The sequence below is a fragment of the Canis lupus genome, chromosome 13 (genome assembly GCF_048164855.1).
Source record: "Canis lupus baileyi chromosome 13, mCanLup2.hap1, whole genome shotgun sequence".
NCBI lineage: Eukaryota > Metazoa > Chordata > Mammalia > Carnivora > Canidae > Canis > Canis lupus.
In genome coordinates, this window is record NC_132850.1 from 42,850,664 (window position 1) to 42,869,545 (window position 18,882).

Below are 18,882 nucleotides of genomic sequence, written 5' to 3' on the forward strand. Positions count from 1 at the left end.
GCTATTAAAAGGCAGGGATTTTGTGTATGTGGTGGGAGTGGGGTGGGTACACATTCCACTGGAAAGAAGCTTTGATCATTTTCTTTTCTCTTTCTTTTGCTGAGTCCATTTTTATACCCTTTCTTATTTTTTCCTTTGTAATTTTTTGCAATCATTAGGCAAGTCAGTCATTGCTTTTGACCATGTCAGCCCCACTGAGTAACCAAAACATTTCATCTATGCAATTTTGCTTCCTATATTAATTAATAAACATTTATTAAGAACTTTCATATGCCAGTTATTGTTGAAGCAGTATATATACAAACCACCTAGCCATAATCTAGTCTAAAAGCACAGTATCTTTTTTAGACCATAAATTAGATTAAGATGCAAAATGTCCTACAGCATTTAAAAGGGAAAAGTTGCAAATTTAGTTATTTCTCAACTTTTTCTTGCAAAATAGCCTATTTGTGAGATAATCTTCACTACACCATCTATGATTTGCCTCACTCAGAAATTTTTTTAAAGATTATTAAGCACCTACTATGTAATACATGCTAAGGCTTTTAGAGATGAAGACAGGCAAGATTCATGATATTATGAAGTTGACATTTTAGTGTAGATTTTTTGATACACAGTTAAGTCATATAACTTAGGAACCTAGAATTGAAATTTAAATTCATCCTTTTAGAAACTTATTGAACACTAGTACTAAAAATTTGAATGTTCTTACATGTATTTCTCCTTTTTGGACACAATAGGATAACTATCAGTAAAGCATTACTATTGTTTCTTTAAAAAGAGCTCATTTACTAAATATTAAACAGATGATAATACTGACACATGAAAATATATTGAATCCTTTGCTGTTGGTTGGGTTTATATATCCAGATAAAAAGAGCTAAGTACTAGGTAACACATTACTAAAAAAATCAAAGACTATCTTCTATTCAGTATGTAATTCTTTCTGCAAAATTGCAAACTAAACCTAAGCTTTATCTTAAAACACATTAAATTATTTTCAGTAAGACTAAAAATCACTACAAAATAAGATATCTAGTCTAAAATACTATAAAATATTTTAGTTCCAAAATCAAGAGGTTCTCTGATATATGTTTATTGTACAGAGATATTTATCAAAATAGTCCCTTTGCAGAGTGTTTGGGGTCTAAAGAAACCAGAAAAACAACATTACCACTTCTAGAATAAACATTTGTCGGTGGGTTCTACAGAGGCATGAGGAAATAAACACAGGGGTGAAAACCCAACTTCAAACAATGAGATCTCAGATACATCAGACCAAATTGCTCTTTCCACCCAGGTAGGATATTTGGGCTGGTATTATTACCCACTGTTAGTGGATCAGGGACATCTGTTTAAAGACATATGTCAGCATTTGAATTGTATTCCAAGACTGTAAGAAAACTTGATTTATCCAGTTAAGCTCCTTCATTGCTCAAGTAAAACCGAGATCCAAAGTAAATTTTGCAAGGCGACATAATCAGCAATTGGCAGAACTGGCCACCAGAAGTCAAGTTTTCTCAAATGTAATGTACCAAATGGACTTGGCTGGCCATAATTAAAAAAAAAAAACCATCTGGGATACTTAAAAATACAGATCTTAGTGCTCCATCCCCAGATATTCTAGTTGGATAGAACTGGGATGTGCCCAGGATTTATTGTTGATGATGATATAGCTGGTCTGAGAATCACATGTGAAGAAATACTATGCAAATCCTTTAAGATTTAACTATTTCCAAAATAAAGTGTTAAAGTGGCATGAAAATTTCAGCATAGCTTTAAAGATGCTACTATTCTCCCTGCTGTTTCTCAGTAAAACATATGCCAGCAGAAATCAGTCTGTTGACCATCCAGACATAACTTAGGTTATCACAGTGACCTGTGATGGATTGGAAATCTGAGGCTGATCATTTTTTCATGTCACAAGATTATCCAGTTAAAGTATTTCTCAGGCAATGGAGATGAATATTTCCTTCTAAGAAACATTTGAAACTGCAAAATTTTCTAACCACTTGTCTTTTTTTAAACATAACTAAAATTCTCACTTTTGTTTGAGGATTTGCTTTTTAATAATGTATTCCTTTATTATTTCAATGAGTATTATGGAATATCTCTCAGTTAAGCCTTTGGTTAGCATCTGTTGCATCACACATGTCTGCAAAATATCTCCAAACCAGATAACAATTAATTGGAAAATGATATTGAAAGTTGTGAGAGTCAGGTGAGAAGTTCTATTACCTTCTACAACAGTATCTATGAGTCCAATAAACTATACAGAAATGCTTTCATATTATGCTATGAACTTCGATTTTTATAACTATTTTAATGGGCTCATGAATTAAAGGAAATCTACATGGGTAAGGCACAGCAATAACTAGAATCTTAGTTTACTGAAATAGAAAATGACTTTTGTAGGTTAAGATTTACATTAAATCAACAAATTCAATTCTAATGACAGGCTTGTGTTTTACATTGAGTGATATATATTCCTTCAGGAATTTTCTATGGCAAGTAACAAAAGCATATATGAAGCTTGAGCAAATCAGGTCCCAATTTTTTTTCAGGTCCCAATTTTAATTAACTTTGATGAACTGTGACAGATTATTGATTTTAACTGAATTGAGAGTATAGGATTATCATCTTTAAATCAAAAATGACCCCAAAAGATTATGCTTTTGGGTATGCATTAATATGCTGTCATTTCAAGTTATTTTGATTTGTTCATCCTCCATCTTGTTCCAAAAAGGATTAAAGGCTGTCAATTCAAATTAAGGTTTGCTTTTCAAACTTTTTCAGATGAAATGAAAGTAGTTGGATTTCCATGAACAGATTCTCAGTTGACAGGTTTTGTCCATGGGTTTCACTTTATTTTCTGGAGGGCACTACAAAGGATTCCAACTTCACCTACAAAGAAAAAAACAATGGGCCACTCACATCATGATAAAACATGCTTTAAATTTCTACAATGTGTAACACATTAGGGGATCAGTGGGATATAAGAATACGCGGAGTACCACCCCAACCTTCAAGGAGCTTACAAATTAGTTATGGAGACAGGATTTGGGCAGTTACAGCATAGGGATTTACAAACTTTAATGTAATTAGCTCCTTCTTTCCTGGAAGGAGTTAACTGTTTTCTCTCTTTTTCTTTTACAGTACCATCTATAGGTACTTACAAGGACCTAAGCCATGAAACATGAAAGTGTGGTTCATATGAACCTCCTGTGTCAGAAGCACCTAGGACCTTATTACAAATACAAACTCACACAAATTACCACAATTTAGTAAATTTAATCTGAGACTATGAATCAGCACTGTTTATTTTTAACTGGCTCTCCAACTGATTCTGATATATAGTAGGTTTGAGAATGCATGATCTCCATAGATAACTCAGCCTAGATTGCTAGACTACTGGACTAAGATGGAGCTGCTCCTATTCATGCCATATTCACATGCCAACAGGCCACAGGAATAAAGACACTTCAAAGAAGTGTAAGGGGCCCTGAGATGGACAGGCCTTGCTTTCTCTTAGATCCTGAGGGAACAGAAGTATAGAAAGGTAATAGGGTCTTACATAAGGTCACTAAGGACCCTTTAATTCCTAAATGTGCTATTCTATGATTTGAAAATTCTCTAAGAAACAATAGCCTTTGGAGTTACTTTTAACTTTTCAGGGTAAATAAGAAAGAGAGACAAAGCAGCTATGGACTGACCCCTCTATCTTACATTCCAGCCCCTAGAACAGTTGGCTGGCCTCCTCAGGTGAACATATCTATTCCAGCTGAGAGTCCAAAATGGGGTCTATGAGGTGGTGTAAGCCTTGGACTTCTTCAAACTGTCTGATCACAGGGGGCTATACCTAATAGGGAATGACTAGAATGGCCAGGGATGGTTCTACTACTACTGGAAGTGGCCACAGGAAACATCATTGGGGTCCTAGAGGGATACTTCAAGCCCATCTGCCTTTTTTTGGCCTTTGTTAGTGTTACATAAGGTAGGAAACTCCACTTGGCCTAGAATTCCTCCCTTTAGGCTGCTCGTTCCCTCAGTGGTTTCATTCATCCATTTAATAACGCTTGAGGACCTAATATACTTTTTTTAGGACTAGGGCTGGTTACCAGAGATTTGACAGTGAACCCAACCTAGTCTTCTACTCAGGTCTTGTTGGAGAGTCAGACAAATACATAATTATAAAACAATATAGTGATATGTGCTCTGAGTGAGGGATCTGTGAGATTGCCAAGACAGAGGAGGGACACCCAAACTAGTCTTCTTACAGAAGAGATACCTCCAAAGACTTAAAAGATGAACTGGAATTGGGGACATCTAAACGAGAATAGGGATGAGAGTATTTTAAACATAAAGAATTTTTTGGCTAATTGAATTTAAATAAAAATGAATGAATAAATAAATAAACATAAAGAACTGCATGAACAATGGCCAGAAGCCAGGAGGCAGTATGGGAAGTAAAAGCTGGTCAGTGTTGCTGGAGGGGAGTTTGAAGCACTAGAAGGAGAATCCAATGAAGAACAATTTAACACTGTTGTTTTTTATGAGCAACTATTATACTATCCTCATTGTCCTGGAAGAGTGGAAGGCCCATGGATGAGCTAATAGATGGCCAATAAAATACCTAGAACCTGCCTAATAAGGGCTGAAATTCCAGGCACAGCAATACCCATTGTACGCTTAGAGGAAACATAGTGGAGGCAAAGGAGAAAGAGGAACATGGTAGTGACCTGCCACAGTGGAAGGCTGATACAGTGGTAGGACATAGGGTGGAATCTAGGAAAGTTAAAGAAGAAAAGATACTCAAAGCAATTCTGGCCTTTATCCCAAGGTTTTCCTCCCTCGACAAACAAATGGCTTACCTGGAGATGCTTTTCTCCCTCATTCAATATTTAATAAATTTCTTATGGTGAAATTTATGATTAATTTCTTATTGTTCCTATGGTGAGGGTTAGGAAATACAACTTTATTTCTGGTAAAGAGAGTGGCCTCCTGGGGTGTAAGTTACTTACTGTTGATGGAGTCGGCCAAAATTTTAAGTTGCTGCGTATTGTCCAAGACCTCAATTCTTTGAGTGTATGGGTCATAACGAACTGAGAAAGGCCGTGGGATGGTAGCAGCAAAATTCCTGAAACCAAATCCACAGAGCTCAGTAAAGGGCACAATTCAGGGGAAAAAAAATCCTAAAAGATTTCTCAGTGGCATTTTACTTAAATCTCACTAGAACAGGGGCTTTAGAAACCAGGCTGAGAGGTGAAATGGAGTTCTAGTGAGATCCCCTTGGGCAGCCTCTGTGTGCTGCATATGTGTCTCAGTGTATTTACAAACACACATAGGCACATGCTTATTTAGTTACCAATCTCCAAAAGGGCAGAGAAAGCTTATAATAAAAGCACAGAATACATTAAGGCCAAAATTCTTACCATTAAAGAAAATCAAAAGAACAAATAAATCTATCCAAAGAATGCTATAGAAATAAGTAAGCTATGAGAGGCTCGGAAATCAATCCAAGGAGGGAAACATAGCTCTCAAGAATGGAAGAAAACACTATGTTATTAATGAAATTTAACATGATCTGCATGCCTCTCCTGTACTAAATGCTATGTGAAGTCCTAATTGTTCTATGTTCTTTACAACTATCATCCCTGATTTAATCTTCATAAAACCCTTAGAAGGAAGATACTACTACTATCTCTATTTTACTGATGAGAAAACTGAGGTTTGGGGAGGTTCAATGACTACCAAGGTCATACTGGCAATAAATCGTGCAGCTGAGAAGACACTCAGGTAGTCTGACTCTGGTCTGTGCTCTTCACTTCTTTGTCTTCTTGATGCATTTCTGGGTCTGGGAGGAATGTACCAGGAGAGCCTTATGAGGGACATCAAGCAATGTAATTAATAAGATGTCCCCACATAGCCTATAAACTGCAAGAACATCACAAATGATATTTCTGAGTTGGCTTCTGTTGAGTGTTGAAGCTGCCATACTGAGAAGATAATTCTAAGGGAAACTAGTGGGCTCCCCAAGTTTGGCAAGAATGGTAGATCATAGTGGCTGGAAACCCAAGTTCCAGAGCCAGGCTCTGGGCTCAAACTCACCTCTGCCAATGACAGCCCTTGAGCAAGAGCAGCACTACCTGAGATGGTCGTAGCAAATGCTATTATAGAATAGAGTACGTGCTACATGAGTGTTAGCTGCTCTCTTTCACTAGTTACTAGGGATTCATGAAGAACAAATGATTAACTATGTCTCTCCAACTCTCCTCCTCTGATAAGAGCTTCCTCAACCCTGCTGGTGACATGAAGCATATAATGCATGTCTGTGATTTGGCCCACTCTGCATTTCTTCCCTCTTATTCCCATAGTTCACCTCATCTTTGTTTCAGGCAATCTGCATCTATGCCACTAGAAGTGCTTTGGCTAGGCAGTCTGTCTCAGGGTCCACTCTTCCTCTAGCCAGGCAGTGGGCAAGTGACCACACCCAGCATTGTTTCTTTATGCTTAGAACTTGAATCTTGGGATCCCTGGGTGGCGCAGCGGTTTGGCGCCTGCCTTTGGCCCAGGGCGTGATCCTGGAGACCTGGGATCGAATCCCACGTCGGGCTCCCGGTGCATGGAGCCCGCTTCTCCCTCTGCCTGTGTCTCTGCCTCTCTCTCTCTCTCTGTGTGTGTGTGTGACTATCATAAATAAAATAAAAAAAAAAAAGAACTTGAATCTTGAAACTGAAAATGGCTGAAGCTGGTTTCTCTTAGGTGGGAGATTCTGAGAGAATCACTTCCTTTTCTGAACCCTGTTTTCCAGCATTCCCTTTGACTCTGTGAGTCACTCTCAGTAGGATGGAGTTTTTGTGGGTGTCTCCTCTGGGCTGTGGGCACTGACATAGCAGGTGGGATTTCAAAGGCCCAAAAGTCCAGGTTCTGCAAGCTCTTCCCTGATGGTCTGGGACTGATCACTTCCCAGGTTAGAAAGTCATCATCAGGAGGGCCCATTTGAGTGGTTATGGGTTCTGGCTCTAAGCCCCACTGCCTTGGTCTAAACCCTGGGTCAACCACTTACTAGCTGTATGACCCTGGGTGAGTCTCCTATCCCTTCTACACTTCTGCACCCCACCTGCAAACTTCATAGTCTTATCTGAAGATTAAATGAATCAATACATGAAAAGCATTTAGAACAATGTTTGGTGCATAACTAGGTGTTGGATATTTAACTTGCTTCTCCTCTTCCTCCTTCTTATTATTACCCAGATGGGGTAATGGAAAAATCCATTGAAACCTATAACCATAAAAGGGTCCCAGGAATGGCAGGGAGGAATCATTAGGATTAGAGGAACGTTAGGCTCCCAGTAAGGGGTGGATATTCAGGAATTAACTAGAAATGAGTAACTAAGAGAACTTGAAGGCCCTGGAGAGATACGAGAGAGTCATCGTAGGCCCAACCATGTGGACCTGTGGGCCAGCTTTTACACTCCATCACCAAAGCACAGTGCAGTGGAAGCTGGCACACCCAACTTCATGGGGTTGCAGAAACATATATATATATATATGTATATATATATATAAACATATATGTATATATATATAAAAAATATATATATATATGCTGAGCCCTCTCAGCTCAGAGGGCTGAGAATGGGAGTCCTGCTACCTTTCCATCTCCATAAGCCTTTTGTTGAATTGCCTCTGAGACTGATGATTTGCCTATTGCTTATTGCATGCTCACTATATATTGGGCAAAAAACAGACTGGGAAAAAAAAAACAGGAAAAGAGAAAGGACAAAAATTCCTACACAAATGGAGCTTAAGTCATATACTATATTCAGCATTAGCAGGTACTAAGGAGAAAAATAAATTGCAGAAGTGGGTAAGGAGTATGGGGTGGGACTGGGTAGGGGTTTTAAACAAATTGGTTAGAGAAAGACACACAGAGAAGGTTACATGGGGGTGAAGATTTGAAGGAGTTGGCGTGGTGAATGATGCAGGAGAATAAAGAGAACTAGGGATTCCCCCAGGTTAGAAGATTCCTAGGAATGAGTTGTTGGGGGCCTTCTGTGGCTACTGTGTACACAGGAGAGTTCAGTGCCTGGACTTGGCAGCTGGACTAAAGCATAGATCCAGTGGCAGGGTTGTCTGCAGGGGTCAATATGTCCAGACAATAATCTGTGATATGGGGTCCTATTAAAGAACCCCTCCCAAACAGAGAATTGAAAGGGACAAGGGTTGGGAAGCTCTGCCTGCTGCACACCATTGTTATAAGCATTGGAGTCCATTCTCCTGGACAACCACCCACAGAAGCAGGAGACCAGATCCAGAGGCCCCAAGAGCTTCTGACCCCATCTGGGTCACCACCTCACCTTACTTTCTCCTTTGCATCATTAAAACTCTCAGCCACGTAATACAGGGGCTGGAACTCTGTGACAGTGTACTCCTGGATGGCTGTCTTCTCCAGCTCCAGGGGGAGAAGCTTTGGCTTGTCAGACAAGCAGTACTGCAGGGCAGCAAGTGCAAAGTTTTCACAGTTAAATCAGGGTCAAGTGTTTCTGCTACCTCTCCATAGGCTATTTGTATACCTTCTTCCATCTTGTCGCTAATCTTTCCACACCCCAACCCAAATTCAGTAAACTAAATTTCCCTATACTAGATCCTACCCTTCATGGCCCATCTAAAGTCTACAGTCCAGATAGAAGGGAGTAAATCCCTCTAGCCATTTTCATGTGAGGTGATCAGTAGAGATGTGAGGGCCAACCATATGTATTTGCATACGTCTGTATGCAGAGCTCAGCCTTTTGGGGGTCAGGAAGCCCTTCTGCTTTGTAGACTTGTAGACTTGCAGCTCAATTTCTACATCTAACACCCAAAGTCATGAACAAATCATAGCTGCTAAGATACCAATCACTTGAGGATTAACCCCTGGGTTGAATCTCAAAATGGGTATAAATGGGGTCATACCTGTAATTCACCAAAAGATGATAGGAGTCCAGCACCATATGCTTTTATGGAGTCTCCTTGTTTGCAGAGGCCAAATTCCACAGTAAACCAGTAAATCTGGAATGGAAAGTGAAGTTGAGAGCACACTCCAAGGAAGGGAAGGGTAGCAGATGCCTCAAGGCTAAGGACAGGCACTGCCCAGCTCTATTCTCTGAATCACTGTGACCTGGGGTCACTTCTCCATGTCCTATGTCTTACTCTGCCCAGTCACTGGTTGAATCTAGAGTTGGCTGAATGTAAGATGTAATAGGAAGCAGAGAAGAAGTATCGAGAACTCCTCAAGAAGATATCCCAATGGGTAACCCTATATGACAGGAACTCCTCAACCCCTTTTGCTTTCTTCTCTGTGGCATTAACTAAAATGAGATGTCCCCTTTAGTTGGTCAGACTTACCGTGCAATCCCATAAAATTCAGTCATGGGAGGTAGGAGATCACTATTTAGTGATAAAATCATTGAGGGCATCCTGCCATCCATGCTAAAACTTGGGGGGTTTCTGATGTACTGCCAACAACTGCACTTATCCTCCTCGAATAACCAAGTCCTTTTCTTTAAACAGCTCCCAGGCCAACATATCCTAGATGCCTGGCCTGGGGAAGATGATTCTGTAATCCAGGCATAACCCTACTGACCAGGGCCAAGAGAAACTTTGGGGTCAATTAGCTGCTGGGGACAGTTATAGTCTCGGAGAATTAGAGATGGGTTACTAGCTAAGTCTGTTTATTGCACTAGATAATGTTAAATCTGAGAAACCTCTCAGCTTAGTCAGCCTGACCTCACATACAGATGATGTGTTTTCAGCCCAGAGAGGTCAAGCAACATGCACCCAGTTACACAGCAGATCAAAGAGCAAGAACCTAGAACTGTTCCCAACCCAGTGTATCAATAGGAAAAAATTTTTTTTGGATAATTTTTTGAGAAGTTAGGTTGGCAATGACTACTCTTATCATTGTCACAGCAGGTGACATGATGCTATGAGTTTTGAGTTTATTTTCTTCCTACAAGTGAGCGTTTATATTAAGTTTTTCAACTTCTTTAAAAGCTGCTTCTCACATAGAATCTGATATTTAAAAATTCATGTTCACACACACACTTAACTCTTCAGACTCTTATGATATACTTTTTCCAGAACATAAACTAATGTAATCATTTTTAAAGATGAGGAAGCAGAAGTCACTTGCTCAGGGTATCAGAGCACTGGTCAGTGAGAGAGAAACTTTTGGGAGTTTTTGCCCTTCTGATAAACCGAATTCATAAACTTCTAAACTGATACATATTAATGATAAATTTAAATTTGTATTCATTTGTGTTCCCTAGTTCCCTTACAAGGCTTTAATTTTCATCTTCTTGGCTGAGCAAATTATGGGAAACATAGCTCAGATGCTGGGGAGGGACGAACTCAAGTTGGAAAAGAGTCTGTAGGAAGAAAACCCCCTCCTGTGCAGAGTAGCTGATGCCATGCTTCACTGGATGAGAGTCATCATATTCACTGGGGAGAAGGAAGTGTTTGATAAGATGAGGAAAGCTCACCTCCATTTCCACCCATCTAATAAAGGAAAGATTCCCAACGCTGGCTCCAGCACAAAGATAGAGAGTAAATACTTCCTCTTCACAGCCATGAATCCAGGCTATTCCCACCCCCCACACCCCACACCACACACACTTTATGCCCGAAGGTTCTCTAGGGCTATCATTACAGCCTATTGGTGTTGAAGTTACTTTTTTAATTACATGTAAACTTTGCATGCAGCTGATTTCAAACTCAGACCATTAAGGAAAATATATACATTTCACTTGTGTAAATGTAAGTCAGCACATTCTGATATTTTCCCCCCAGTGACCTGGCTTTCAGAGGGAGGATCAAGGCTGTGAAAACCTGAGTGCTATAGCCTATTGCATTCTCACTATCCACCAGGGGCAGAAAGGACTTACTGTGGCGAGTTTCTCAATATACTCATCAGGTGCACCAAGAGAAGCAAGGCCAATTTCCTATAATTGTAGAGAAACAGAGTCATTGGCATGGCTGGGTCTTCCTAACTTCAAACTTCACTCTCAGCTCCAACCTTCTGCTTGACCATAATAGGAAGGGGATGGGTAACTAGATGTCTTCAGAAGGGCCCAGAGAGACCCTGATTGTTCTGTTAAGTCTTCCCTAGCCACATATCATAGAATTATAGATCTCCAGAGCAGAAAACCTTACTTCATCACTTGTTTTTTGTTTTTTTTTTTTTTTGTATTTACCAATAAACAACAGAGAAGGGAGGTGACCCACTGAAGGTCACACAGTAGGTTGTGTCTAAAACTCCATTCCTTGCCTCGGTCTCCATTGAAAGATGAATGGATAAAGAAGATGTGGTATATGTATGCAATGGAATATTGCTCAGCCATTAGAAACGACAAATACGGGATCCCTGGATGGCGCAGCGGTTTGGCGCCTGCCTTTGGCCCAGGGCGTGATCCTGGAGACCCGGGATCGAATCCCATATCGGGCTCCCGGTGCATGGAGCCTGCTTCTCCCTCTGCCTATGTCTCTGCCTCTCTCTCTCTCTCTCTGTGACTATCATACATAAATAAAAATTTAAAAAAAAAAAAAAAAAAAAAAAAAAAAAAAAAAAAAAAAAAAAAGAAACGACAAATACCCACCATTTGCTTCGACGTGCGTGGAACTGGAGGGTATTATGCTGAGTGAAATAAGTCAATTGGAGAAGGACAAACGTTATATGGTCTCATTCATTTGGGGAATATAAAAAAATAGTAGAAGGGAATAAAGGGGAAAGGAGAAAAAATGAGTGGGAAATATCAGAAAGGGAGACAGAACATGAGAGACTCCTAACTCTGGGGAACGAATTAGGGGTAGTGGAAGGGGAGGTGGGCGGGGGGTGGGGGTGACTGGGTGACGGGCACTGAGGGGGGCACTTGATGGGATGAGCACTGGGTATTATGCTATACGTTGGCAAATTGAACTCCAATAAAAAAATAAATAAAACTCCATTCCTTGATTCCAGCTCAGTGATTATTTTCCCAAAGCTCAAGAGGAACATTCCTGGAATACAAGATGAGTGCCTTAATCATGTATCTTGAAGACACCACAGGAGAATTGCTGACAAATGCTTGCCATACATACTTCCAGATAAATACTAGCTGGAGAGTATGAAATGCTATGGACCACTTCTCATTACAGCTCCAATTATAGAATTCCCCTAGTGGTCTCTTTGTCTTTGTCCTTTTTACAAATTTTCTCCAGCCTGCCTTGTATCAGACAGAGTGTATATATACAAATGAACATAATTGATTGATTCATTCAAAAATGATTCATTGATTGATTCATTCCAAATGCTTATTGAATGCCTTTTATGTAGTTGGCAGTGTACGAAGTCAATAAAGATCCTGGACTTCACTCATGGTGTTTACATTTAAGTGGGGGGAGGCAGACAATAAATAATAAGCATATTAGGTATATCAGGATAAATAAGTTGTTTGGAAAGAAGAAACAAAAGAAGAAAGGGACAGAGGGAGTGGGAGTGCCAGGAGAATGGGGGAGGAGGGACTGAAATTTGAAAAAGATTTCAGAGCAAGTATCATAGAGAAGATGATATTTGACCAAAGAGTTGATGGAAGCAAGGTTTTTGGCTCTACTGACATCTGAGGGAAGAGCATCATACAGATCACATGTACAGCCAGTAAAACAGCTCTCTAAGTAGGAGAAATGTCATTAAGTTCAAATAACAGGAAGGGACCAGTAAGGGTCGAACAGAATAAGAGTGGGGAGAGTGGTAGGTTCTATCAAAGAGGGACCTGAGGAGAAAGAGGGGGAGCTTTTAGATGGGAGATCTTTATAGCAGTAGAAGGGAGAATATGGAATTCATTCTGATTTGGGAGGGGCTGGAGTAGGCACATTCCTTTGTCTTAAAGCCAAATGCTGCTCCCACAGATCTTTCTCTAGTGCTATTCAGAACTAATTTCCATGAGATGATGACAGAAGCCATACCTCTTTGGTGAGACTGACCTGCCTCAGGGTGGGAGATGGGAGGGCAGGGTAAAAGACGGTTCAGACAGAGATTTAAGATGGCTTCTTCTGAGAACTTGGAAGGTCCTCTTCCCCCAAGATGAACTAAGCTATAATGTGGAGCCTTCATAAACATGGGATAGGACGAGGACCGATCTAGTGATGGGGGTGTGCTTAGCTTTGATCCAGATAGATTGGGTTTAATAGTGTTAAGTGGCACAACCATGTAAAAGTGATACTACAATTTCTGTTTATCTCTAATGGGCCTCTAGCTGGACTTTGAATTTGGTTGGGGTCAAAGCCAGTTGGTATTTCAGTTGAATTCGTTCTGATGCTTGACTCTCCTGTCCCCTTATCCGTTGGAGCTCTACTTCTAAAGGTCATATGCCATCTATTACTTGTCTCAATTCACAATTAAGAGTATGCTATAAAAAAAAAGAGTATGCTATAAGGGAAGATTATCAATATTTTGTGTGGCAAGAAAAGCCACTGTGATTTTGTCTTCGCACTTTGGTTGCTTAAATCTTCCTATGGAACATAGCTACATCTAGATAAATATGAACTTTTTCCTTTATTAAAATTATTTCCCAATGTCTATAAAGATACTTTCTTCCATAGGATGTTTTTGAACCATAGTGACCTTTGTCTGTAAAACACATATTTGGAATACTATTTGGAAAAAAGTAAATAGTTTTTTCAAAGGGGAAAAAAAAGAGGGATCTGGAGTTTAGTCCTATAGAATCTTTTTTGGCTATTTTAAGGTTTAGGATTTTCCTCTCAGTGAAATGGGAGCCACTGCAAGGTTTTGAGCAAAGAAGCGGCAAGATCTGATTTATGTCATCCAAGATTTACTCTGGCTGCTATGTGAGAAGACAGTGTAGAGGATCAAGAGTAGAGGCATATAGACCAGTTAGGAGGCCCCCTCAGTCCCACAGTGAGAAACAATAGTGGCTGAGACCAGTTTGGTAACAGTGGATGTTGATGGACAATGGTCCGATTCTATACATATTTTGAAGGAAAAACACATACAACTTTTGGAAAGATTGGTTAGAGGTATTGGAGAGAGAAAGAAGTAAAACATGTCCTCTAAGTGCTTTTGTTTTGAACAACTGAAAGGATGGAGTTACCATGAACTAACATAGAGAAGACTGTGGTTGGAGAAGGTTTTAACAGGAAGATCAGGAATTCAGTTTTGGACAGTATGACCACAGATGGCTAATAGACATTCAAGTGGAGAGATTGAGTCGGTGGTTGGATACATGAGTTTGAGTTTGGGGACTGAAGTCTGGGCTGAAGATACAAATGTGTTTGTCATCAGGATAGAGAGGACATTTAACACCATGAGTTTAAGTGAGATAATCAAAGGAATTGGTATAGACAGAGAAGGACAAAGAATTGGGCTTACTTTGAAGCAAGAGGCCACATGGTCTTCATCTCTGTATCCCTCTCTGGGCCAAACCCTGGCCCATATTACATGCTGAGAAAATGCTGAGTTAAAGTGAATTAAATTCAGATGACCTGGCTCTCCTCTCTTGCCCCTCCTGTCATCTCTGCTCCATCCATCCTGTCCAGGCATACCAGAGTCTAACAAAAGCCATTGAAACAGTGCTCTGTTCTCATGGTCACCATTCTTTTTGTTTGTTTGTTTAAGAAAGTAATTCTTTTAAGATTTTATTTATTTATCTGAGAGAAAGAGAGAGAGAGAGCACAAGCAGTGGGAGCAGCAGAAGGAGGGGGAGAAGCAGGCTCCCCACTGAGCACTGGGAGCCCAATGCAGTATTTGATCCTAGGACCTTGGATCATGACCTGAGCCGAAAGCAGACAATCAGTTGAGCTGCCCAGGTGTCCCTCATGGTCACCACGCTTTGTGAGCCCAAAGCTTGCCTAAAATAAGGGGTCTAAAGACTTCCCTGTGCTTCATCCCCATCCCATCTTGCACTCTAGTAGGAAGCAAGTCCTCCTTTTAGGTCCATAAAAAATGTGCTCAGGGAACTTTCAAAACGACACCCTGCTTGGGACCATCCAGGTGTAAGTTGGAAGGATGTGACACTACTGGGCCAGTAGCATCTATCTGTTGACTCAGATAATTGTCCATTCCTCTGGTGGCCCATCCAAATGGAAATGGCTTACGGAGGACTGTCACTTAGCCTCTGACTGAGCAGAATAACTCCTGGTAGTGAGAATAAAAAGTTCCTATTCTCTAAGAAAAAGACTATTCTTTGACCATAGGAACAAATCCCAGTTTTAAAGCTGTTCCAAGCAATCAGTGACATCTTGACAGCAGGAACCATGCTTCTGAAAGTCAAGTCAGCCAGTCAACAACAGCCTCAGCCCAATGGTGACACTTCTGAGTTAAAATTCAGCCAATCCCCAAGCACTCCACTTGTAAAACTCCAACAGTATCTGAACACCACAGTTCCCCAAACCTCACATAAAAGCAAGTTTTCTTTGTTTGGAGAGATTGTGTGCAATTCTCCCTTATGTAGTAGGCATTTAGTTAATTAATCTTTTTTTGCTTATTTCAGATATTAAGTGGTAGTCTCTTTAATCAACAATGAAAATATTTATTTCTTCTAGCTGAGGGAAATGGCTTATAAAATTCCCATACAATCTCATTACTCTGAAATTCATATTTGGTCCAATATTTGCTTATGACTCATTCCATCAGATTTTTAACTTTCCCTATGAGGAAGAAGATTGATAGTTAAAGCTTTGTATTAATTCTCATTTGTGGAGACTGAGGCACACAGGTTATACAGCTGGTTGGTGGCACGGTGTGATGTGTGGGTGCATCATTCAATTTTCCCATAATCCCAGCTACCCAACCATGATTTAGCCTTTCAGTGCCCTGAAGGAATTATTAGGATTCTTTCTCTCATGTAAAAAGCTCACTATTATGGTAGATGAATCAAGGCCTAGCTTGTTGCTTTGATGGTAATGTCATCTTGTTGAGTCCCACCCCAAGTCCTCATCTTGTTATTGACATCCTGGGCAGATGCAACATGCTTATTATTCCCCATGAGAAATAAAAATTAAATTAAAACAATAGTGTAGTGCTGTTCTTTTCTTATTCTAGAAGTGGGCAACAGTCAGTCAGAGAGAAAATTTACCTTTATTTGGCACTTTATGTGCCAGGTTCATTAGGAAGAGATCTTTTCTGATTTGTAGTTATAAACTTTGTGGACAGGAAGAAAAACAACTACTTCATCAGTTTTTGCCAGCTGTGAGTTAGGCTATTGGCTTGGACTCTCAGCAAATAATTATCTTCTTTAATTGAAGCATATAAGAATGACTGCCTGACAAGGTAGGAAGTGGAAAGGCCCAAAATTGGAGAAGAAAGGTGCCAGGGGAACTTGGAAGAAGGTAAAGTTACTTCCATGTGGGGATCAAACAGGCATTCATGGATGAAAAGGCTCTTAAACTAAGCCTGGTAGGACAAGTGAGATTAGCAAATTCAACAGCACATATGTAATTCAGAGGATGAGTGATTCACCAACCCCATGCTGTGGTCCCTGGACTGAGAACCTCCATGCGACCATATGCCCATCCCAGTGGGATCACAAAACTATATCTGGTTTCCACTCTTGCACAGGACACAAGGGCCCCTCCATGGGTTCAATTCATTTGAGCAATCCAGGTCTCAATCCTATGATTAATTAAAAGGCCAAAATGATCCATTCCTTACCTGGGAAAACTGGGCAAAGCTACGATCTGAAAACAAGGGCACGTGTCCCAACAGCTCATGGCAGATGTCACTGAAAGACATAAAGCACAGAGCTTGGAAGTAATTAGGGTTATAAGCCAAGCCAGACTCAGTCTTTCTACATGAGAAATGGGCAGGTAGAAAGCAAGTACGCTGTTTAAGTTTATGATCTCACTCCCACTCATAGTGGTGTACAAAGTTTGGGATCAGATGAGGTAACATACAAAAGAAAAGGAAGAAGGGGAAATAAAAATAAGAGGCAAGTCAGGGAACAACAACCAAGGGGTCTTAGGTGCACGCTCAGTGGGGTGCAGAACAGAAGAGCCAATATTCCTATGGACCTCCTCCCATACACCTGAGCAAACTGTGGACCACAAACGCTTCCCACCCCAAGTCTTCATCTTGTTATTGACATCCTGGGCAGATGCAACTTGCTTAATTATTACTCATGAGAAATAAAAATTAAATTAAAACAATAGTGCTGTTCTTTTCTTATTCTAGAAGGGGGCAACAGTCAGTCAGCAAAGAAAATTTACATTTATTTGACACTTTATGTGCCAGGTTCATTAGGAAGAGATCTTTTCTGATTTGTAGTTATAAACCTTGTGGACAGGAAAAAAAACATTTGGGGCATCCTAATGTTTTGTATAGATGCATAAGTTCTATTTTATTAAGAAGATGGCTAAATCCCAAAGTCAGGGGCACAGTGGTCAGCCATTCTCTACCTCGAGATAAGACACATCTAGACATAAAAAGATGAGAATCAACTAGATGTATATTCTGGATGTATTGAGATAGTTTGGCCACCACTTGTTCTTGTTCACATTTGGAACATCATAGTTCTGACTCCTACAATCCCTTTGGCGCTTGAATGTTATCTCATATTCCCATGACCAGTGAGGATCTGAATGGGTGGTTCACAAGATGCCCAAATCACCAATCAATATGATCTATTTGGACAGAGAAAATACCCAGGAGAGATGATCTCTCTCTTTGTGCTACCACCAAACCATTCAGAAAACTAGTCCTGTGGATCAGCCCTCCATGAATGCAAACATCATTCCTGGAGTGACAAGCAATGGTGCTTACTGTGATTGGATACTGGTAACAGGAGAATACTCACGGTTCAGGTGTATACATAGGTTTGGACCCGTGTCTGATGTACTGAGTGCAGTGGAAGACTCGGAAAGCCAAGCCACCCAAGAAATCCCGAGAGGAAAGCAGGCCAGCCACAGGTCGGAGGCGGAATCCAGTGCAAGCTGGGATGCAGAGAAAGAAAATTCAAAGCCCATCATGGCAGAGCCCAGAGGCTCCTGGATACCTATGGGTAGGGAAGCAATGCTCCCAGCTGTCTAGCAGCATCAGTGTTGATGCCAGGTAGATTTGGCTTCACATCTCTGCCCCTACACTTTGTGGCTGGGCAATTTGAGTCAAGTAACTTCATTTCTCTGAGCCTCATTTCCTCCTCTGAAAAATGTGAATAGATATTTACTAGGGTTATTTCAGGAATCAAGTGAGCTAATAAAGTGCTTAGCACAGAGCCTTAGCACATTGGAGACATTTAATAAATTTAGCTTTCATTAATGTTTATTAAGATGAAATACGTATTCCTTATTTCTCAAGTATCTAGACCGGGGAGGGAATTTTCATTCCTCTTCCAGAAGGGAAGAGTACGAAAGGAACACTTCCAGCTTCTCTACTGTCCCTTACACACTACACTCAAGAAAGAACAGGAACTTCTGTGATTGGAACATGTGGGAAAAGAAAAGGAATATTCTGAGTTTGACCTCTTTGGCCCTTTCTCTCCTGACTGTCTTCCCACAGAAGAGCACAGAGAGCATTCTGGTCTCCTTTGGGCCATGCAATGGAATCTACACTTCAACAGTGAATTGGCAGGAAAGTTTATGTAATTCAGAGGTGAAGTATTAGAAATTCCATTTTGTTTGTATATCCACACTACATTCTCCAAGTAGCTTTTAGCAGTAATAAAGTTGACATGTTGATCCTCTCTCTGGCTCCTATATCTGTCTGTCAATTTGTTTCAAACTTGGAAGGAGAATAATAATCACAGTGATGATGATGATGATGATTATGATGATGATGATGAAGATAGCTAACACTGTATACTGCCCACCATATGTCAGACATTGTTCTTGGCACTTTATAAATACTAACCAATT

At 40.3% G+C, this 18,882-nt stretch overlaps 1 protein-coding gene across 1 annotated transcript in view; it reads right to left on the reverse strand.

Annotated features, from left to right (window-relative positions):
* Positions 1 to 1,080: 1,080 nt before the first annotated feature.
* The window catches only part of PAH (phenylalanine hydroxylase), a 79,898-nt gene continuing 62,096 nt past the window's right edge, over positions 1,081 to 18,882 (reverse strand). The window contains exons 7-13 of the mRNA XM_072773375.1: positions 17,826 to 17,961; positions 16,685 to 16,754; positions 10,926 to 10,982; positions 8,956 to 9,051; positions 8,361 to 8,494; positions 5,022 to 5,137; positions 1,081 to 2,904 (exon numbers count right to left, since the gene is read on the reverse strand). Of these exons, the coding sequence (XP_072629476.1) occupies positions 2,861 to 2,904; positions 5,022 to 5,137; positions 8,361 to 8,494; positions 8,956 to 9,051; positions 10,926 to 10,982; positions 16,685 to 16,754; positions 17,826 to 17,961 (653 nt within the window). The 3' untranslated portion in view covers positions 1,081 to 2,860. The remainder of the gene's footprint in view (positions 2,905 to 5,021; positions 5,138 to 8,360; positions 8,495 to 8,955; positions 9,052 to 10,925; positions 10,983 to 16,684; positions 16,755 to 17,825; positions 17,962 to 18,882) is intronic.